This window comes from Chiroxiphia lanceolata, chromosome 7, assembly GCF_009829145.1.
Source record: "Chiroxiphia lanceolata isolate bChiLan1 chromosome 7, bChiLan1.pri, whole genome shotgun sequence".
Taxonomy (NCBI): Eukaryota; Metazoa; Chordata; class Aves; order Passeriformes; family Pipridae; genus Chiroxiphia; species Chiroxiphia lanceolata.
The window spans coordinates 34,928,708-34,949,254 of NC_045643.1; the positions used below are offsets into that span (position 1 = coordinate 34,928,708).

General features: G+C 37.2%; 1 protein-coding gene across 10 annotated transcripts in view; it reads right to left on the minus strand.

The window, feature by feature from the left end:
• LRP1B (LDL receptor related protein 1B) overlaps positions 1-20,547 on the minus strand; it is a 672,101-nt gene that overhangs the window by 277,690 nt on the left and 373,864 nt on the right. For all 10 annotated transcript variants that reach the window (XR_004358017.1, XM_032693191.1, XM_032693192.1 and 7 more), the window contains one exon: positions 9,208-9,370. Coding sequence is in view for 9 of the 10 variants with exons in the window: in XM_032693191.1 (XP_032549082.1) it covers positions 9,208-9,370 (163 nt within the window). In the remaining variant the exon portion in view is untranslated. The remainder of the gene's footprint in view (positions 1-9,207; positions 9,371-20,547) is intronic.

Here is a 20,547-nt window from a genome sequence, read left to right on the forward strand (position 1 = left end):
TAAGACCATCAGGTAATAAAAGGAAAAAAAAAAAGGAGACTTCAAATGGACATGAACATAATGTCCCTGCATTATGGAGCCTTAAACTCCCATTTATATTCTCATTCAGAACCAAAGCGGCCTCAATTCTCTCTAGCTTAATTGCTTTCAACTTGAAGAAAATCACTGGTAGGGTGATTTAAATCATGTAGCTTTTGCCTGGACATCTCAGTTATTTTTTAAAAAAAGCAAATAAAGAGAAGTACTTCAAGACTTCCATACCAGGCAGAATAACATGCCCATCTCCTTCACAAATAAGAATTTCTAATTCATAGATTCACAGTAATTTCTGTAAAAGATGAGCATTTTGATCAGAAGTTTAATTAGCTAAGGACTTAAGGAGAGGGATCTGAGGACAGGCAGAAGAGTAACTACACCAATTACACAGAGAGAGAGTAAAACTCAAGTGGGAGGACATGTTGCATCAGCTGTGAATTGCCCCAGGCAATCCAGCTCATGGAGCTTTATTAGTGTCCTTGCTGCTCATGTGTTCAGCCTGGTTTGTTGAGACAGTTCAGATGATCAGGGACCAAAAGCACCAGGGACACCCCATTAAAAGCTGCTTTGGGTAATGAAGATGCTGTTAGATGACAGCTGAGTTCTGGTGTGTTCAGAACCCGAGCTCATGAGAGAGGCACAACACTGGTCCTCCGGATCAAACTTTCAAAAAGTGAAAAAAAGTTTTACTGGCTTACAAGTTGGTTTAATTTTATTTTTTTTTTACAAGCTACAGCTATTTTGTGATTTCATTGATGTTTTTGTATTCTCACTGATTTTTTTTCCCATACTTATTGACACCACTCAAATGCTGTTCCTACAAGTAGCAGCACATGAAATCCATTTCTGGGCACATGCTGCATCAGAAAAACAGCTTACTTAAGTTCATGCTTCATTACTTTAGTTAGTTTTTTTTTTCTCCACACAGTAGCACTGATTATGAGGTAATACCATCACTCAGAACATCAGTAAACTCTTTTAATGGTAGTGTTCAGTTTGCCAACTCTTTCCAAAAGGCTTATGATCACTGGAAAGACACATCCTTTCTCATTCACAGTTTGTCGTTGCTTAGTTGGATGCAGCTTGTTTTGGGCACCAAATACAGTCCACCTTCACACATACACAGAAGATTGGATGTTAATTTTAGTCACCAATTATTAATTTCAGTGATATTTGATTAATAAAAAGGCATGCACGATAGCAAATGCACTCACATAGTTACTTGGGAACATGCACGTACCAAACCTGTTCAAGTTTATTCTATTTTTATTGTTTTGATTATAATTGTCACTTTGATCCAAACCAATAACCTGACCTAGTTAATGAGTTCCCTTTTAATGCAATTATGTCACGTGCTTGATATTTTGATTCTTGCAGTTTTATCAGTGACTCTGAATACTTTTCAGATGAATTAACTGACTTTTTCATACAAGCTCCTATCTTTCCATGTTCATAAATCAAAATTTATTTATTTATTTTTCAGTTCACTGAAGAAAAGGACCATTATTTCGTCTATTTTCTGTTTGCACATAAATGCAAAGTCATACCATCTTATTTTGGGAGAGAGTAGATGACATTACCCTTGTTCCTTTTTCTTATCTTGAGCAGCAGCCACAAGGTTTCCTAGTGAGCAAACCTGTGCTGCTGCACTAGAAGTTCCAAAGGAGATAAAATCCAGGGGGAAATGTAAAGGTGACAGAGTTTTATGCCTCAGCTTAGTTACAACAATTAAAATTAAAAGCTGGAACAGCACAGAACTGGAAGCAGCTTTCTAAAACTTGAGATCAGTCAAAACATCTTTTTCCATAAATGTTTCTCAAGCATTTGACCTAAAAGGGATAATAACAAAGGGAAATGTAATTTTAATTTTTTCTTTTTTTTTGGTCTGATTGAGTATTTTTTCTTCTCTCATCTCATTTTGGCTCCACTGTTATACCATCTCCAACTGTTCACAACCTGAAAGAGGTTGTGGAGGGGAAGGATGAGCAAGTAAATCTGAATTCTTAATGAAAACTTTCATATTATGATTAGTTACTACAAAGTTTTTAGGGGTTTTTTGGTGGTTTTTTCTTTGTGTGGTTTTTTTTTTTTTTAATGAAGAAGATTCTTTTTCAGGTCATTTTTAAAACTTTCTAGAAGCGAGTGGGTCTTATATGTATCTTAGAGCTCTTTGAAAATCTTTGTGACAAGAAAAGGAGCTGAGTTCTTTTAATAATGGCATGTTATTAAAATACTAATGATTTTGCTGTTTAAAAGTGAGCTTTAATGATTATAACTCTCCTCTTTGATCAGCAGAAAATGGTGACTAATCTAAGAGGGAAAAAAAAAAAAAGAAGAACTTTTAAGACTCAGAGATCTCTCCCAAGCCTGGTGGCTGCTATAAAAGCTCAGAGACAAGAGAGTAAAAAGAGAATAAAACAGGTAGCAGACAATAAGTGCACATGTTTTATTTTTATCCTGAAAGACTCCCCTGTCCAAATAACAATGAAGTAAATAAAGAAAAATATATACTGGTTTGACCTCACCTGCTTTTTGAATTTCTACTCTTCCTCCCCTGTAAGAACTTCATCTCCTCATTGATATCAAGTTCTTTGACTTTTTCTCCCTTTTCCTTGTCCAAGAAATCACTCAAAATCCAATTGCCAGTTATCACACTGTCAGGCCATTCTGTCAGGTCAGGCTAAAGACTTTTTTCTTTCTCTCTGCCTACCAGAGCAAACCCTGGGGCATCATGAGCCCTCTCCAGTTCCTGTCTCAGAAAAGGAATGAAGCAAAAGGCCACGTCCTTCCAAAGCCCAGACATGGGGACCCCTTCATTAATCAGGCTAAATCAGACACTGGGAGACCCTGCTTTACTCTGCAAGTGTGTTTTCTTACCCCCCCATTCAACTTATAGCATGCTTAACTCAAGGCAAATAAGGTGAATGCAAACTCTACTCAGGGTGTCTAAAATACAGTGCATTTATGATTTGATTTTTTGAAAGACACAGATACAGAAAACAAGAAAAATACGATTATTTTCAACGACGCTGATTTGGAAAGGTCTCTCTCCACTCTCTCACCAGCTGACTTGCCCTTTCCTGGCTATTGTGGGATTTGTAATACAGGTTTTCAGGTTTGGCCGTGGGTTCTGCCCCATCAAACATTCCATCAGAGACTTCACTCATGCATTTGTCTAAAAGCCCACCAAGTAGGATAGCTCTTACTGGCTCACATGTCTTCTCATGATACCAAACATGGAATTGTCAGCCCAGAACTCCTATTTATACCTTCCATCTTTTTGACCTGTTAAGGACTGTTTTCCAACCTCTGGGAGGGCTTTTCATGTCCTGGGCACTACCATACATGGCTCTCTGGTAAGGAAAACTTTTCATTCAACAAAATATAAAACTTTTCCCATTCCCTTGGACTTTTAGTGCAAACTGCTCAGTGGACCTTACATTGCATTTTGATCTGTCCAATAAATGCAAACATCCCATGAGGGCAATCACACACAGCTTGAGTGTGAACATTTGCAATAGCAGCTAATTGCTCTGGATGACACAACCAACCCCCAACTTCTTCCTTTTACCTCTACCAGAATTGTTTCAGAAGTAGAATTAATTTAAAGCTAAAAAGAAGATCTTTAAAGGCCAGAAACAACTGGTTTTTATAATTTTTTTTTTCCTAGATCTCTGCTGTATGATATTTTAAAGCTGCTGCTCTGTTGTTATAGGAAAGGTTGCACTTCAAAACATTGTCTTACCCCTTCCTTCCTCCTATTTTCTGAAATTTTAGACTGAGGCAAATTTCCCCACTGCGTTTCAAAAATATAGTTATGTATTTTTAATTATCATTATTATTTTCATACTGTGGCTTTCATTCGAGCCACAGAACAATCTATGCTTAGAATCCTTAGAATCCATGAGGAGTTAACGGCATAATACTTTCATATTTTTTCCTCAGAACAAATTCTTGAGATGATGAAGTGGAAAACTTAAGCTGTTAATTCTCCTCCCATTTCCCTTGTTCCTCTTTGTGAATCACAAAGGTATCAACTGATTGCTATTACAGACTTAAAATGCAACAGAATAAATTTTTTCACTGTTGTGTAGTTGTTTTTTTCTTCCTGACTTATTAACATTACCAAGAAATGCTACATAACACCATGACACATTAATAGCTGTTGTTCTTCAAACATCATCATATCACAGTCTCTTCTTGTGTGCATTTACAAATGTTTTGTGAAAGAAATAAGTAGAGCTTGTGGGTTTTTTTTTTATTTCTACACCACAGCAGAAGGAAAAGCCGATTAAAAGATTTATTCAAATATTTACATGACACACACTGTTGCAGTATTAAAATGTGAGCTTGCTCCTTTTACACATCTCCTTTGTAAAGCAGCAAATCTCTTCTCCCTTTTGTTACTAATGTAACTTTTAAATGGTAGTTACAAGTTTCAATGACTTCAGGCTCTAATTAGACATCCCCTCCAATTCTTCTCTTCCTCATCCTCTTCTCCCCCCCCACCGGATACACCTTGTTTTTATACTGACCTGGCAACGTGTGCTGACAGCCCAGAAAGAAAAATGTGTCCTGGGCTGAGTTAAAAGGAGCATGGCCAGAAGGTCAAGGGAGGTGATTCTGCCCCACTGCTCTGCTCTGGTGAGACCCCACCTGCAGTGCTGTGTCCAGCTCTGGGGTCCTCAGCACAAGACAGACATGGAGCTGCTGGATATAAGAAACAAATTCTTCCCTGTGAAGGTGGAGAGGCCCTGGCAGAGAAACTGTGGCTGCCCCATCCCTGAAAGTGTTCAAGGCCAGGTTGGACAGGGCTTGGAGCAACCTGGGATAGTGGAAGGTGTCCCTGCCCATGGCAGGGGGGTGGAATGAGATGATCTTTAAAGTCTCTTCCAACCCAAACCATTCTGGGATTCTCTGATGATTCTACAGAGGTTCATGTAGGAGGTGTATAACCCGTTTCCTGTACTGTTTCCAGTACTGCTCCACACTGCTCCACATATCTTTCCACATGCTAGCTTTGATCTGCACATCCTCATAATCTCACCCTATGTGCCCTTTATCCACACATCTCCTTGTGTTTGGAAAGTTTTGTAAGTGGGCGACAGATCAATACCCTCTGCATTTCAAACATTATCCTTAAAGTTCATCTCTTTCCATAAGCCTGTGAAAATATAGTAAAAATTATGATCAGCATCCCAAATAGCATCAGAGCCATCAGTAAAGTTGCTGGTTTCTGGAACCAGCAGTAGCCCTGAGGTTGCAGCCCTATCCTCTATTCCTGCCTTTTCCCATTTTCTGGCATTCCTAAAGAAAAGAGAAAATGGATATGAGGAGAAATTAAGAGACTCTGGTATTTATATTACTACATGTATGTTGAATGTCTAAGGAGTTCAATCAGGACTCAACATTTCAAGTGCTCCTGTTGGGAAGGGACTAAAGTATTGCCTTACTCCAAGGCATTTTTCCCTTGTAAAATGTTGCTATACATTCTACATTGCCATTGTAGTCCAGTGGAAGGCAACAATTTACCTTGAGCAGTGAAGGTAATTAAGTAGACATATTTACAGCATAAATATGTAGATGTATACAGTTAGAACTGCATTCTACAATATTAATTCCTAATGTTCCTGAATGCATTCAAATATCAGATAGCTTGAGCTGTTTTATGCTTCCTATTAAATACAAGGAGATGCAGAGTCATAAAAAAAATAAAATGCTTTGTGTATAGACATTTAGCTGGTTGTGGCAGAGCTGGGAGAGAACCTAAATCTGATCTATCCTCTTGTGAGTTTTAAATGTGTTACCTTCCCTATCATCGATGTGCGGTGATCAAAGTCTCATGAATATGCACACCGGTTGCCAAACTAGCTGGAATCCTTTAAAAAGCCTTTCCCCACGAGTACAGCAGACCTACTGAAGACCTTAGCTAGAGATAAACTCATTCTAACTCAGCTCATATTTGTTTCATGTGACAGTCATAAGCACCGTCATCAATTTTACACCGATTTCAAGGACCAGCAAAAGTAATCGCTTCTGTTTCTTGACCACTGAAGAAAAGAAGTCCCATATTAAAACTTATCAAAACTATCAACTGCAGACATATGGAGCCAAACATCTTACTTCAAAGGCATTTGATAGATAAAATATTATTGCAAAACTATTTATTCTCCCTCTCTGTTTCTGGTTGCCACTTTATTTCCTACTAACCTTGTCCTAGCTTTTTCTTCCATCCATGTTTCACTGCCAAGTCTGGGCTCTGAAGAACTCACAGTAATCAGTGGAAACACATACTTGGTCCCTGCTTATGGTCTCCTTAACACAGGTCTGATGTGCTACTCTGAACTTAAAATTAGATGATGTAACAGATAATCAGTACTGCAAAACCTCTAACTGGGTAAGTTCATTGGTAGAGGGGGGGATTTTTCTGGAATAGTCAAAACATCAAACACAGTTCAGACTGATAAAAGTGCTGAAATCCTACCAAAGTAACATACTCAGATTAGACACATAACAAACTTGCTTCTGCAAGAGCTGTGTGAATAGCAGAATGTTTCTTTTCTCAATTTCAAGTTCGGTTTTGGAAGAATAGCAAAAGTTCTTTCATTCACTGTAGTGAATGAAGTGAATGTAAGCTTAGTAGCTCGAGTTCCATTGTAAGCTCATAGAAGAATATATAAAACCATCAGCACCAAACATCTATCAAAACTTGAAGGCACAGAGATGTAAAATTAACCACATTCAAAAAATATATTCCTGAGTGCTGCAAGGGGAACTATTTGGAATGAAGACATTTTCCACCAGTGCTTTAGTTGTTTTATGAATAAAATCAGAATTTCTGATTCATAAAACAATTAAACACAGCACAGACATGAGCGTGCAAGAATAGCAGAGCTTGACCCTGTGCTACTACAGGAAGTTTATCATAGACATAAGGGCTTGTGATAACATTCTGAATTTCTTAATATAGGAAATGGTCTTCTCTGTGCGAGCACACCTTCAGTTTGTAGAAGAACATCAGGGACACTGAACATACTAGGACAGCATTACATGTGACAGGAGCAAATACCTTACATTTAATACCTTAATATTTAATTCTTGCAGGAGATAAAACCTCCCAGAACAACCTGGGCTTCATATTTAAACACAACCACCCTTCCAAAAAAATGGGTATATAATCATATGCTTACAGTGTATAAACACAACTTCCTTAAGAAGCTGCTGCACACACATTTTCATGCAACTCATTCAGTGCTCAGCTTGCAATATTTTTTTAGTATGGATGCTTTTGTGATTTTTTTAAATGAAATAAAACCAGTGAGTTACCCAAACAGCAATGCCACACTAATACTTTATTATGCCACACTTTTAGTTAAGACACCAAAATTAGTCTTAACTGCTATCAATGTGAAATAATAACAAGACCAAAGACCAAAAGAAGAAAAAAAAAACAAAGTAGGAAAAAAAAAAGCAAGAAGACAAAGAACAAAAAAAAGGGATCAAAACATTTTTAAATAGCCAGAATGTTTTTTGATTTTCTGTCTGCATTCTGTATCAAAATCCAGACAAAAACCAGCAGAACTAATATATAAGTTGGAACTTATCAGTACGTTAGATATTCGATTAAAAGAACAACACATCAGATAATTAATAAAACTACCAATAAAAACAGTAATGAAATAACTGCTGCAATACATGTAAACCATGTATTCTGAGAAAATTTTCCACCAAGTGTTTCCACCATGAAATAAATGGATATTCCTTCTGAATCATCCCACTGTAAAATAACATAATCACTCCTGGCCTTTCCTAGAGGCCAGCACTTACATCTACCTAAAATAGCCACTATTCCTCTCACATATGGCAATGAAAAAGGCAACTCTCTGAGTAAGAATGGTTTGTAGCCAGCAGGTAACAATTGAAGGAAAACAGTCTCTCATTTTCTGTTCCATCCCTCCTCACCAAAGGCTTGGATATAATTCGTCCATCCCTGACAGATAAGATTAGATAACGACAAGCTTTGGATTCATGTAGTAAATCCAGCCAAGAATGTACAAGCAAACGTATAGAAAAAAGGCTGCTGTCGGCAAATTTGAAAGCTTCAAGTTCTTTAAGACCAGAACTTGCAGAAAATCAATTTCTACGTGAATTTTTATTTTTCTTTTAAAACAACTCTGCAGTCAGATCGAGTCAAACTTACCATCTGCTGCAGAGAGAAATACAGCTCTACTCAGGAACTGCATTACCAAACTTCTTTGTAAACTTTACAGGCAAGCTGTTCCTGTCAGAATTTAAGTCATTGTGATAATACATCTTAATATTCGGTCAGGCTTTAAATAAAGAGTGACAAAAGTCCACATATGGATGACAAGCTGTTCTACAGTAAATATTTTTGTATTTATTGAGAAGGGACTTATGGCAGCTTAGGACATATTCCACCAGGCATTTCAGTCTAAAGTACTTACTGACTAATAAAACCAAGATAAAAATCCCAGTTTGAAAATCCTCACAAAAATTTAGTTTTTAAATTAGCTTGATCCTATTCTTATTACTATTCCTATTTAGTTATGCTTTCACTTGAAAACCTTTCCCAGCTGGTGGATGTTATAGAATAGAGAACTTTTAGTACCCTGAATTTTAAGCAAAGTTTTATTCCTAAGTGATGTGGAATGTTTCTATGGAAGAGAAACAGCAAATACAATGTAATTTTACCATTATAGCTGACCTCTAAAAAGGAGTAAAAATTCTTCCACTTTTTTTTGCAAATAAACTTGTTAAACCCATTTTCAATATTCATGCAACTGAGGGAATACAGCATAAAAATCCTTTTAAAGTTCCTTTTCCACACACTCTAGTTAGAAATACACTTTACTGAAAAGCAAAGGCAAAACAAATCTTATGATAAGTAGGGAGAAAATTGTTTTTTTCAGTTTCAATTCCATTTTGTTTAGTTACAAGGCACATATTGCAATTAATATTGCAACTATAGTAGTTAACTATTTGCTCCAAGTTCACTACACGTTACTGTTTTATTATAGCAACTATGCAAGTAACTCAATACAGCAGAAAAAAAATAGGTTTTTAAACACCTGAACGAAACAGAAAGTATATTCAGTCACAGGCAAGCATGCAGCACGTAAAATAAATGCTAATGCAGGTAAGTAACCTTACCCTGCTGATGGATCAACAGCTATGGCCTTGGGGTTATTGAGATCCAGCTCGATGAGGGTGACACACACTGACCCGTTCTGGCTGCAAACAAAGATCCTGTCACTGACGTGATCCACAAAGTAAAAATTCCCCGTGATCCAGTCGATTGCTATTTGCTGTACATCTGCCAAAAAAAAAAAAAAACAAAAAAAGGAAAGAAAGAAAAAAGAAGCTCAGGAGTGCAATTGCAATACAAATAACTGGCTGCCAGCTGCTTCACTGAGCAGATGCTCTACTCACTTAAAGAGCTCCAGCTGTTTTACATGCATTAGATGGCATATTATAAGGAATCCAATCCTTAATACACAAATAGTGGTTGGAGAGAATTCTTCCTTTTTAAGCACAGAAGTCTGATTTCAACTTCGGTGGTGCGATACACATTTGTTTGGAGTTCTCTTAAATATTTTAAAGTTTGCCATTGTGATTTTTTTTTTTTTAGGGCATATTTAGAAGCAACATCACTGAACGATGGCGCACCCGTGAAACAGGAGTCTGAAATGGTGATGGTAGAAGATTGCAGGGGGGAGGCAGCTCTGAAGCCACACGAGTTCTGAAGCTGGTGTTCTAGGATGCCTGTTACACCATGGGGATGCTACATTGCTAAAGCCTGTGAGAGTTTATTGGTTATATTTTAAGGGGACTAAAAGCAGATCATAAATACTTCACAGAAATAAAAAAAAAAAATCTGTACGTAGATATGCATGCCTAAAACCACTGTATGTACTAGCAGATGCATGTGTATTCATTCATTTTCATTTAAGTCACTATTTTTTTGTAGTTCTGAGGTATCTGGATGCCACCAGAGTACTGATTTAACCACCACAATAAGTAGCATTGAGGTAAATGTCTGCAGGATACTTATATAGAGATATTTATTAACAGCTATGCAATCTTTCCTTCCCTGGCTGCTGTGGCAGCTTCTCAGCCACCAAAACAGCTGTTTCAAACAGTTAGTTCTTTGCCTTGTGGGATCCTGGAGACACTTTTTGTAAATGCCTTAAAAATTCCATGTTTTTCTTATAAGTCAACTGACCTGTCCGTACACAGCTGTACTGTTACAGTAAGCAAAAGCATAAAGAAGTGCAAAGAACATAACTTTACCAATTTCATTTAACTAAGATTCCTTTTCTTCCTATTCTTGTTGACAGGATTCTTGTTTCAAGATTCTATCACGATGAGAGAAGCCAGATGTGATAAACTATCATTTCACACAGTAGGGTTTTTTTTTTTACTTTCAGTTTCTGTATTTCTATCAGCCCTCAGATGTGGAATTTTTACGTTTGTTTTCCACAATCCAACACAAAACTGTTGCTCCTATCACGTCAATGCTGCACTGGAAAATATAAAGTAAATTCGACTGAACAATAATGTAATCATTAAGTTTTTGACAATAACTAAGGGCTTATGAGTCATGTACCTGCTAAATACTTAAAGCAGACATGGAGACTCATCCTGTCCTTCAAAGTGCAGGTAAACAAGATTTACTCAATGAAATACCAGGAATACCAGGTGTATTCCACCACAGCCACCCCATTACACAGGTCACTGGTGCCCCTTCTCTCTTCGATTCCTGCCCTTCCACTATTCATTTCCTTTTCAATTCAAAGTGAATATTGTGCCTTTTCCCTTTCTGATAGCTCTTATTACAAAGATCTGCTGAGCCAGAATAAAGAAATGCTCCATTTATTCCAGTATCCAACCTCAAGAAGGAGGCCAATGTCAGGTGCACTGAGAGACGTGTGAGCACTGATAGATTTTGGACAATAGTGAGGAAAACCTGGATTTTTTTCCTTGTCCAAGCAAAACATAGGATGTGCTTTTAAAAATATCGTGAAAAATACCCCAAAACTCTGCATCTCTAGAAATCAATAACAGTTTAAGAATTTTCAATGTGTCTTCTTACCATTTTCTGAAGTTTTAGTCATGGAACGAAAAGTTTATGGCTCACTGATTCAGTGAGGCTTTTGAAAATTGCAGATAAGCTTCCATGTAATAGAAACATTTCCGAAAACATCACTTATAAAGAATGAAAGGTGCAAAAGGGATTCAATTTTAAACATTTGTAGAAATAAAACTAGTAATTAAATTTCTGCAAAGAGAGCTCTAGAAGATTGCTGTACATTGGGAAGTGGATGAAAAGGAGCAAGGTTAAGTAGCAGCCTGCTGGAGGAGGATGCTGTTTTCTTCTTACTGTGCAGGAAAAGTACCTATTTTTAGATAAATGTGATAGAGACATGAAAGGCATATCACACACAGATTGTTGTATCTGTTAACAATATTCACAGTTATAAGATGTTTGCTCTATCCTTTCCTTAGTTATTCATTAACATATCGCAAGAAATTGCACTAAACAGGGGGTTTTTTTATGGAAAACAAGAATAATTAGGTGGTTTTTTTAATGGAAAACGAGAATGATTAATTCAAGATCATATTAGGAATTTGCATCCAATAGTCAAAACTGAGCTTGCTCAGCAGTCCAGGAAAAGTGAGACATTCTAAAGCAATACCACACCACAACCTTTGTGTCAAAAAGCATTGGTAGCTCTTAACACTTATTTACCCAATTTCCCTTCCCCAGCAAGATGTCTTTGGGAAGGGCACAGAGGTCCCAGCAGCACAGGTTATTTAAGACACTTGGGGTTATTACAACTCCATTCCTTGTAAAGCTGCTCATTCCAAAGCATGCCATGTTTCAAGACTTAAGCACAGAGCTTCCAGAAAAAAACCAATACATTAATTCACATTACTTTTCTTCAGAGGAAGAATAGACCTATTCAGAGAGATGTCCTACCATGCAAAGAACACTTCTCTAAAAAATAGACCTTCTGGGGCAGTACATCACTGTCATCTAGTAATTAACCTGGACACTGAACACACAGTACCATTTGTGTGTTGTAGATACCATTGATCTGGTTTGGGTTTTGTCTTCTTCGTACCATGCCCTCTGCAGTGCATTGGGCACATCCACTTTATCACAGGGGAAGTTCATAAAGAATTGTCCAAGTCCACTCCCCCATCAAATTATATTCTGCATGAAAAATCCACTCAGCAGATAACAAGTGCTATGAATCACATTCTAATCTCCATGGGTTTGCTGGCAGCTGTGCCTTAAGCTGCTGTGAATGGCTCCCCAGTTATCACACAAGTTGCATGTGCTGTATACCATGGAGATAAGGGTTTGGTTGCACTGGGGACTTTTAATATATATATATATATATATATATATAAAAAACTTCTTGCACTCAAGAAGTTACTGAATTAATTTCATGCCTATTTCTGAATTCATATATAAATCCCACTATGTGCAGATGTCTAGTCTACTCATATCTTTGAAGTAATTAATCTTTTTTCCTTTCATTCACATGGTTTCAGAAGTTCCTAAAAAGAAATGTTTCCCCACACATATTTATTCTGAGCAATCTTCTATAAATTTTTGAGGGTTCTTTCCTATATTAATAACAGTTTCCTTGGAGCATTTCTGTCAAATGTGATCATCCTTCCTTTATTACTTTCTAAAAACTAGGATTTCCTCTAAAGGACTTCATAAAGAATAGTTAAGACATCATATAGTTTAAATTCTACTCCAGTTAATGACATTATGTAGACCGTGGGCAGTAGCAAAATTATGGCTGGAAGTAAACTTTTCCTATTTCTTTTATACACACAAATATTACTAGACCTTTAGAGAAAAGAGTAATTTCATATGAGGATGGCTAAATCTTCAAAGGGTACTGGAAATATATGTCTTATGGCCAAACCATATTTTATACAAACCAGAGCCATGGAGAATGACTGTCTTCTTTCACTTTGATTTTCCAACATACATCTTGTACTGTAGGAATTGCTACATTTATTTCCATTTCAAATCAAGACTTGCATAAGACTTCAGAGAGCAGAGGAGAGGGAAAAGCAGTGACATGTTCTTGTATTATATTAGTGTTGTAACTGAGGATTCTGCACATGTACCATCTATTAAAATCAGTCTTATGTTAACAGATTTCATTTTTCCCAAATGTTGAAGAAAGACTAGAAACAAAAATTAATAGGTTTTTTCCAGTTATACACTTCAGTATAAACATTCCTTGTTTTTTAACTGATCTAAGCAAACTACTCAGTGGAGTTCATAGGAGTTGTTGAAGTCTTTTTGAGAAACTTCTGAGTGAACTGGGAAATGATTTTGGATTAAATACAATCAGAATTAAAAATGCTCATTGCACTCTCCATACGCTTCTTGTTAATAATGAAAGAGATAGACAATATCTCACTATTTGAAAGGAAAGAACTTAACTTCTACTGCCTTATACATTAAAACTGTCCTTGTTCTGAACATGACTGAAATGGAAATTTACTCAAGACTCAAGGTGTGTGTGACCATTTCTTTGCAAGTTAGTATAGAAGATCAGAACCATGTATCATCCTTTCTCTTTCAGCACAGTTTTGGACCTTTCTTTATATTATACTGATTATATAATATCTGTATTATATTATATTACATTATATTATATTATAATATTTATTATCATAGAATCACAGAGTGGTTTGGGTTGGAAAGGACCTTAAAAATCACCTTGTTCCATCCTCCTGCCAAGGGCAGGGACACCTTCCACTATCCCAGGTTGCTCCAAGCCCGGTCCAACCTGGCCTTGGACACTTCCAGGGATGGGGAGTCCACAACCTTTCTGGGCAACCTGTCCCAGGGCCTCACCACCCTCACAGGGTATAATTTCTTCCTGAAATCTAATCTAAACCTAATCTAAGGCCATTCGCCCTTGTCCTATCAATACATGTCTTTTATTTATACATTTTTTTTTTTGCTTGCATTTTCCCGAAATAACTGTATATTTGTAACATATATTAGAAAATGCTTACAAATAATATTTATTTTTTCACAAAAAATGCTTGCTTTTTTTTTCTTTTGAAAAAATTTATCTTAAAGGAAGAATTATTTTTATTATTTTGATTGACTGCTTTTTCTCCAATAACCCTTACATATCTCTTCTGAATCAATGTAACATTCCAAATTTCCACAGACAAATTTCATTCTGGGCTTGCTTAAGAGAAGTGAGAGAAGGGGCAGTGCTTTAAAAAGTGGCAGGTGTATCTTTCCACTTTGCAAAGAGCAGCTCAGTGCTGTCACAGATAGTTCTACAAAGAGCCACTTGTTAATTTATTTTCTAGAAAGTGGGTGGTTTTGAGGAGGGTGAAACAGTTGTTTGGAATGCTGACCGTATGCTTGGGGAATAAATGCTTTGGAGAAGTTGTAAGAAAACTTTCAGGAGCTTAACATTTCTGCAATGAGCATCCTCACACATGGAAGGTCAGCACAGGCCCCAGTGGGGGTGCAATACAGAGGAGTGCTGTTCAAGTGCTTCCTAATGAGTCAAAAGAGGTGAGACTGAAACAAAGGTTAAAATATATATATATATGTATATATATATATATGTGTGTGTAGATATGTAGAGATTTATGTCTGGAAGCCAAAACGATAAAAAATGAGATAAAAAAAATAGGCCAAGATATTCAAGACATCTTTCCTTTCCCTGTATTTTCTCAGTCTTCAGGGTTTCTCTTTTTTTTCCACATATATCCATTTTACCTCTCCATGACTAGGAAGCTGCTTTAATTTTTTGACTGAAAGCTGGGATTTTGGCAGATGAGTCTTTGTGACCTGTATAGGGTAGATAAGTAAAATTAGTGCCAGGCATAACCAGACTTAGTTTAATTTACCACTTATTTAGAAAAAAAAAGGAGATAAAACTATGTATTTATAAAGGAATAATCAAATTTTATTACAAAGAACAACAGCAAAGGAAATAGACTTTTTGCCTCCACATGAGCAAAAAGCCAAGTTATGAACAAGACCAGTAGCAGCAAGCCTTTCTTTTTCTCCAGTATCCAATGAGACCAGGTAAATAGTAGTTAAAACACACAAAAATGACAGGCTGTGAAATCTTCTTGCAGCACTGCCTTTGCTGCGCCTCTTCTGAGAGTAATGCTCCTAATTAGCAGCCCAGACAACCTTATACTGACACTGTGGCTTGGGAAACTTAAGCTGGCATAGATTTCTCTGTGTCCCTTCTGCTGACAGCAATTTGCCATAATTATGTCTGCAACGCCATTTACAAACTATGATTTTTATTAAAGATGTCACCATTCAATAAGTTAGATACACTGGTGTCTAAACTTTTAACAGCCATGTCCAGAGTGATTATTGCACGTGTTGAAAAATGAAAAATCAAATGAAAAATATCCATCCATCTTTTTTCAAGTGACTCATCCTCGAATATCTGATTCCTCTGAATTAAATTAGCCTTCTCAGATACGGTTTCTTAAAAGTATAGTGCAGAACCTAAAACATACTAAATTTAAAGAAGCAATTTAAAGCATCCAGACTTCATGTTCCTCAAAAGAAAAGAAAGCTTTTCCTCTTTTTTGCTGAGTAACATAATTTAAATTTCAACAAACTGGGTTACTGACAAAAATATCGTTGGCTTTCTTCCAACCCTACAGCACATTAGGAGATACCGTGCTAAAAAACTATGAATGTGAACACAGTAGTCTCCCCAAGCTGAAGAATCTTCAAAAATATGAACCTAATCTAAACATTATGAACACTCAACAAAAGCATCCTGATAGCTCTAAAAGACACCGAGTCTCTCAGAGACCCAGAGTCTATTCCATCACTCAGAGACCCAGGACTTTTGACTTCCAACCCGGTACAGAAGAGAACAGCTTTGGGTTATGGTGAGACCCTGGCACAGGTTGCCCAGAGAAGCTGTGGCTGCCCCTGGATCCCTGGAAGTGTCCAAGGCCAGGTTGGACGGGGCTTGGAGCAACCTGGGACAGTGGAAGGTGTCCCTGCCCATGGCAGGGGGCTGGAATGAGATGAGCTTTAAGGTCCCTTCCAACCCAAATCATTCTGTGATTCTCTGATTTATTCTATACGAACACTTCTCACTCTGTTTAAAATCAGACTTTTATCCTTCCACTGGGTGCAGCCCCACTCATCGAGAAGATCCAAGGCCTGAAGCTTCCCACAACTGAGGAGTTTTTAAAATTAGCAGTTCTGCATCTTTCAAAGGCCACCATGCAGACCATGACACTGTCTGTCCTACAAACTCCCTGTCAGTCCTCAGAGCTGTGAACTATTATCTGAGCACTAATCAAAAGGTAAGGCCACAGACATCAGTTTTGGGGCCTCTTTAGCAGTGCAGTAGATCACTATGAAAATTTACTGCTCAGGTCAAAATATAGATATAAGTAATAAGTTTTTTAAAATGAGGGTGGCAAAACACAGGCATAGGTTGCCCAGAGGACCTGTGGATACCCCATCCCTGGAAGTGTTCAAGGCTGGGTTGGATGAAGCTCTGAGGAACCTGGTCTAGTAGAAGGTGTCCCTGTCCATAGCAGGAGGTTGGAATGAGATGGACTTTAAGGTCTCTTTCTACCCAAACCATTCTGTGATTCTACGAGTCTGCACTGGCTAATGTTCAATATGAGTCTGCATATTGAGCAGATAATGAGAGAGAAATGTGGATTTAACGATAAACTTCCTCCTCCCATTGGGAATCCTGGGATTTATAGAACAACAAAAATGACAGAAAACCCCTCACATTTTCCTCTTCTAACAAACCCCTCTGCTTACAGAGCACTCAGAGGAAATGTGACAATGGTGGACCTTAGGTCTGCTTGTGTCTTTCCCTGGAATTTTACAGCAGGGTGGCAAATTCTGCTCCTAGATCCTTTTTCATATTTCTTGTTTTACTTGTGTTATAGAATGATTCTATCACAAAACTCATCAAGTTTCTGGAATGAGTAAGATGAATGAAGTTTTCTGTTACCGGGTCTTGTGTCACAGAGCTGGTTGTGATGCCAACAGTTTAAATGAGCAAGGAAAAAGTCTGACATAATGAAATAAGGTCCTTATGAATGGCCTTATCTTTCAATCCTGACTGTTAAGAGTTTTATAGAGAGTGAATTTTCTTACATCACTCTCATGTCAAAAACAAGTAAGAAGAGTTGAAAACCATAACACCCCTAATTTCTGCATTACTGAGCTTCAAGCACATTGCCCAGTGATTGTAAACTCATAATGGGGTCCCAGTAGCCATGCACATGCTGAACAATAAAGACAGATTTATAGAGGTACATAGCTATAACACTACTATTTTTTTTTTTAGCTGCACATTCAAAAGCTTCTTATAAATCTGCAGAGACTGTAAATCAAACCCAGTTATTTACTTCAAAGCAGTTAAGTCACCCACTGTTAAAATTAAAGCATAATTCAGGTACAATAGGCATCCCATCAAGCACGTGGCCTAAGAGAGCTGCACGTGGCAGCATTAGGCTGTGACACTTGCCTCATTTAACCACCTTCCACAGCAAATCCAAAAGTGTGCAACCTCCCACCTCTCTAGGACTGCCCCCTGCATGGATTAGAACTCCACAAACCATCATCTCACAAAAATAAGGTTGCTTAAATGCCTTCCTGTCAAGATGCTAAGCAGTAGATTATTACAGTTTTAAAGATATGTCAATAAATAGAGTTACCTTCACAATATAAAGTACTTAAGGAAAATGACTTCCAGAGAAAGTTTGAACAGTGTAATGGCAGAGCTAAGCAATGGTGCTTTAATGGTGCTTTTGGGGGGATAATGTAGATGTGAATTATCTTTGACAACTCCTAAAGAATGGGTTGGGGAACAAAGGAAACTCATACTGCACATCTTTTGTAGAAGGTAACATTTGTCATTCATGGGATCCAGAGTATGCTGTAGCTTCTTGCGGGTAAAATGCAGGTAATAATGTTGTAGGATAATTTCATTTGGAGCCCACTGTAGTTGCTATTAGGAATATATGGTCTAGACAATAGGAATATGCAGGACATGACAGGATCTAGTGCTATAAATCAATCTGTTTCTTTTCCCCAGAGGGCATTATTACATTCAGTTTTAATCAGAAGATAATACTGGCCACAGAGTATTTCATTCTATTATAGAGACATATTCATATTGGGCACAAAAGTGTTTGTCTTCATCTCAAACATATTAGGGGAAAAGGAGAAGACATTAACGAACAAACTACCCTCCCAAAAAACAACCCACACTGCTAAATAAATTGAACTTGCTTACAATGTAATTAAAATCTGCATAAGAAGTCCAATTTAAATACAGCTTGAGAATGACAATTTAGAGAATACTAGAAAAGTTAAAAATATCTTCAATAATAAAAAACACAACCTGCACAGTTAGCAAACATATACTTCATTGTTCCACATAATATCTCAGAAACAAAACCACATCATGTACCTTACTAGATGAGATAGCCTCTTTTTTAGTGTTGCTAAGGAGAGAAAAAGAAATTGCTTCTTATATTAGAGACATTAAGCTGTTTTCTTGATTTTTTTCCCTTCCCTCTAACAGAGGAATCATTGCCTCCACCTGATGCCATCAGCATGCTGCAACTTCTGCAAGGCACTTAAACAACTGTACAGCCCCTACAAAAGTCATTTGCTTCATATTATAGTTTGAGCAAAACAAACAAATAAACTCCTCCCCTTCTACAAACATTGCCAAGTGACTACAACAAGTACACACCATGTAATCACTGCCTCATCTGACCTTTCATCCTCTCTGTCCTTTTCTTTTTTTTCATCCATTTATTACATCTTTTCAATATCAAAATAGTAAACTTTGAGGAGAAGGCTGTTATTTTTTTTATGTGACCCAACAAACAAAGCAGACAACTGCCCAGATTTTAAATATTGGCACTGTTGATGCACTTAAAAAAAAAAAAAATATTTTTTCTTTCCTTTTTTCCAATAATGAAAGAAATAAAAATAAAACATGGCTTTAGATTTATGTATAAATTATTTTTCTATCCATTTTCAACCAGACATCTGAACACTGCTTTTTTTTGTCGTTGTTTATTTTTTTCTATCATCACCACTATGCTGCTGCCATTGGTCTACCCAAGCACTACCTTAAAACAGAATAGCATCATAGATTCCATTACAAGCCTCATAAATCACTCAAATAGCTCTTGCTTCCAGAAATATGGCTCACACTCAATGAGCTTATATTTGCAGAACCTGACCTTTGCTTTCAGAAACCTTCCAGCCCTTTCCAAAACTGACCACTTCAGGAAGATATGAGGCCATAATCCCACCTCTTCTCAACCACAGAATACCTGGGTACCTTGTGCTGGCCACTCTTACATTGTGTACCCCCCATCATTTTAGCATTTCAGGTTTTAAACCTCACAGCATCCCTATGCCATGTGGAAATACTGCTATTCTTTTCTACATTTAGAAGGGAAAAGACAAGATTACTTCCTAAAATGACATCCTGTAAATCTCAGGGAAACCTGACTACGACCATATTACCTTTATTCCTAAATGACTGCTCCTTTCATGTAAATGGTAAAAATTCCCAACACTTTCAAAGAAGTTCAGAGGAAATACATGAATATGCATTGCACCCTCCTCCAGGTCCCCTCTGCAAAACTTGCTCTTGTCTTCCTTACACCAATAATTTCTGCCTATATTTTTTTTTCCTTATGAAAAACTAATTGTCTCTCCAAGTATATGTTTCCAAAAGGAAAAAAAAAAAAAAAACCAAACAACCAAAAACTCATCTGTGCATATTTTTTTAGGACACAGAAGATGGATTACAGTGCTTTCACAGACTGTTATAAAATGTTTTCTCATTGCTTCATCTTTTGAGTTTCCTTTTCCCAATGGGTTTGTTTCCGAAGCTAATGCAGTGGTTATGACTGTTTAAAACAAACCTGAATTGTGCAACCAGTTGTACAGACTCAATGACTAGCAATATATTCTCCAAGAGTCATAAAAGGAAAATAAGTATTTTCAGTATATTCATAACTAGAAGAGAAATGGTAGTAGTATCTTAAAACACGTTATACTTATCTCCTTATATATAAATATAAAAATAATATAAATAAAAAAATGGAATCGTGTACTTAAGCAAAATAGCAACAACGTGCAAACAAATCCAAAAGTGCCAAAAAGAGCAAAAGTCCCTGGAACTGCAAACTGTGGCACGCATCCCCACACACTCCTCAGTCAGCTCATTATTTTTGCTCACACAGTGTGACAGAAATGTTATGTGATTACACATGCAAAGACCATCCAAACTTTACCATCAGCTCCGAATTGCCACGGTGAATGTCAAAGCCAGCACATCAAATGGGAGCTGTTTGGTCACGTGCTGGTAAAACACAGGGTGTCAGCTTTGCACAGCAGATAAACCCTTCTGCATATCCTGTCCTTCTCATTTAGTT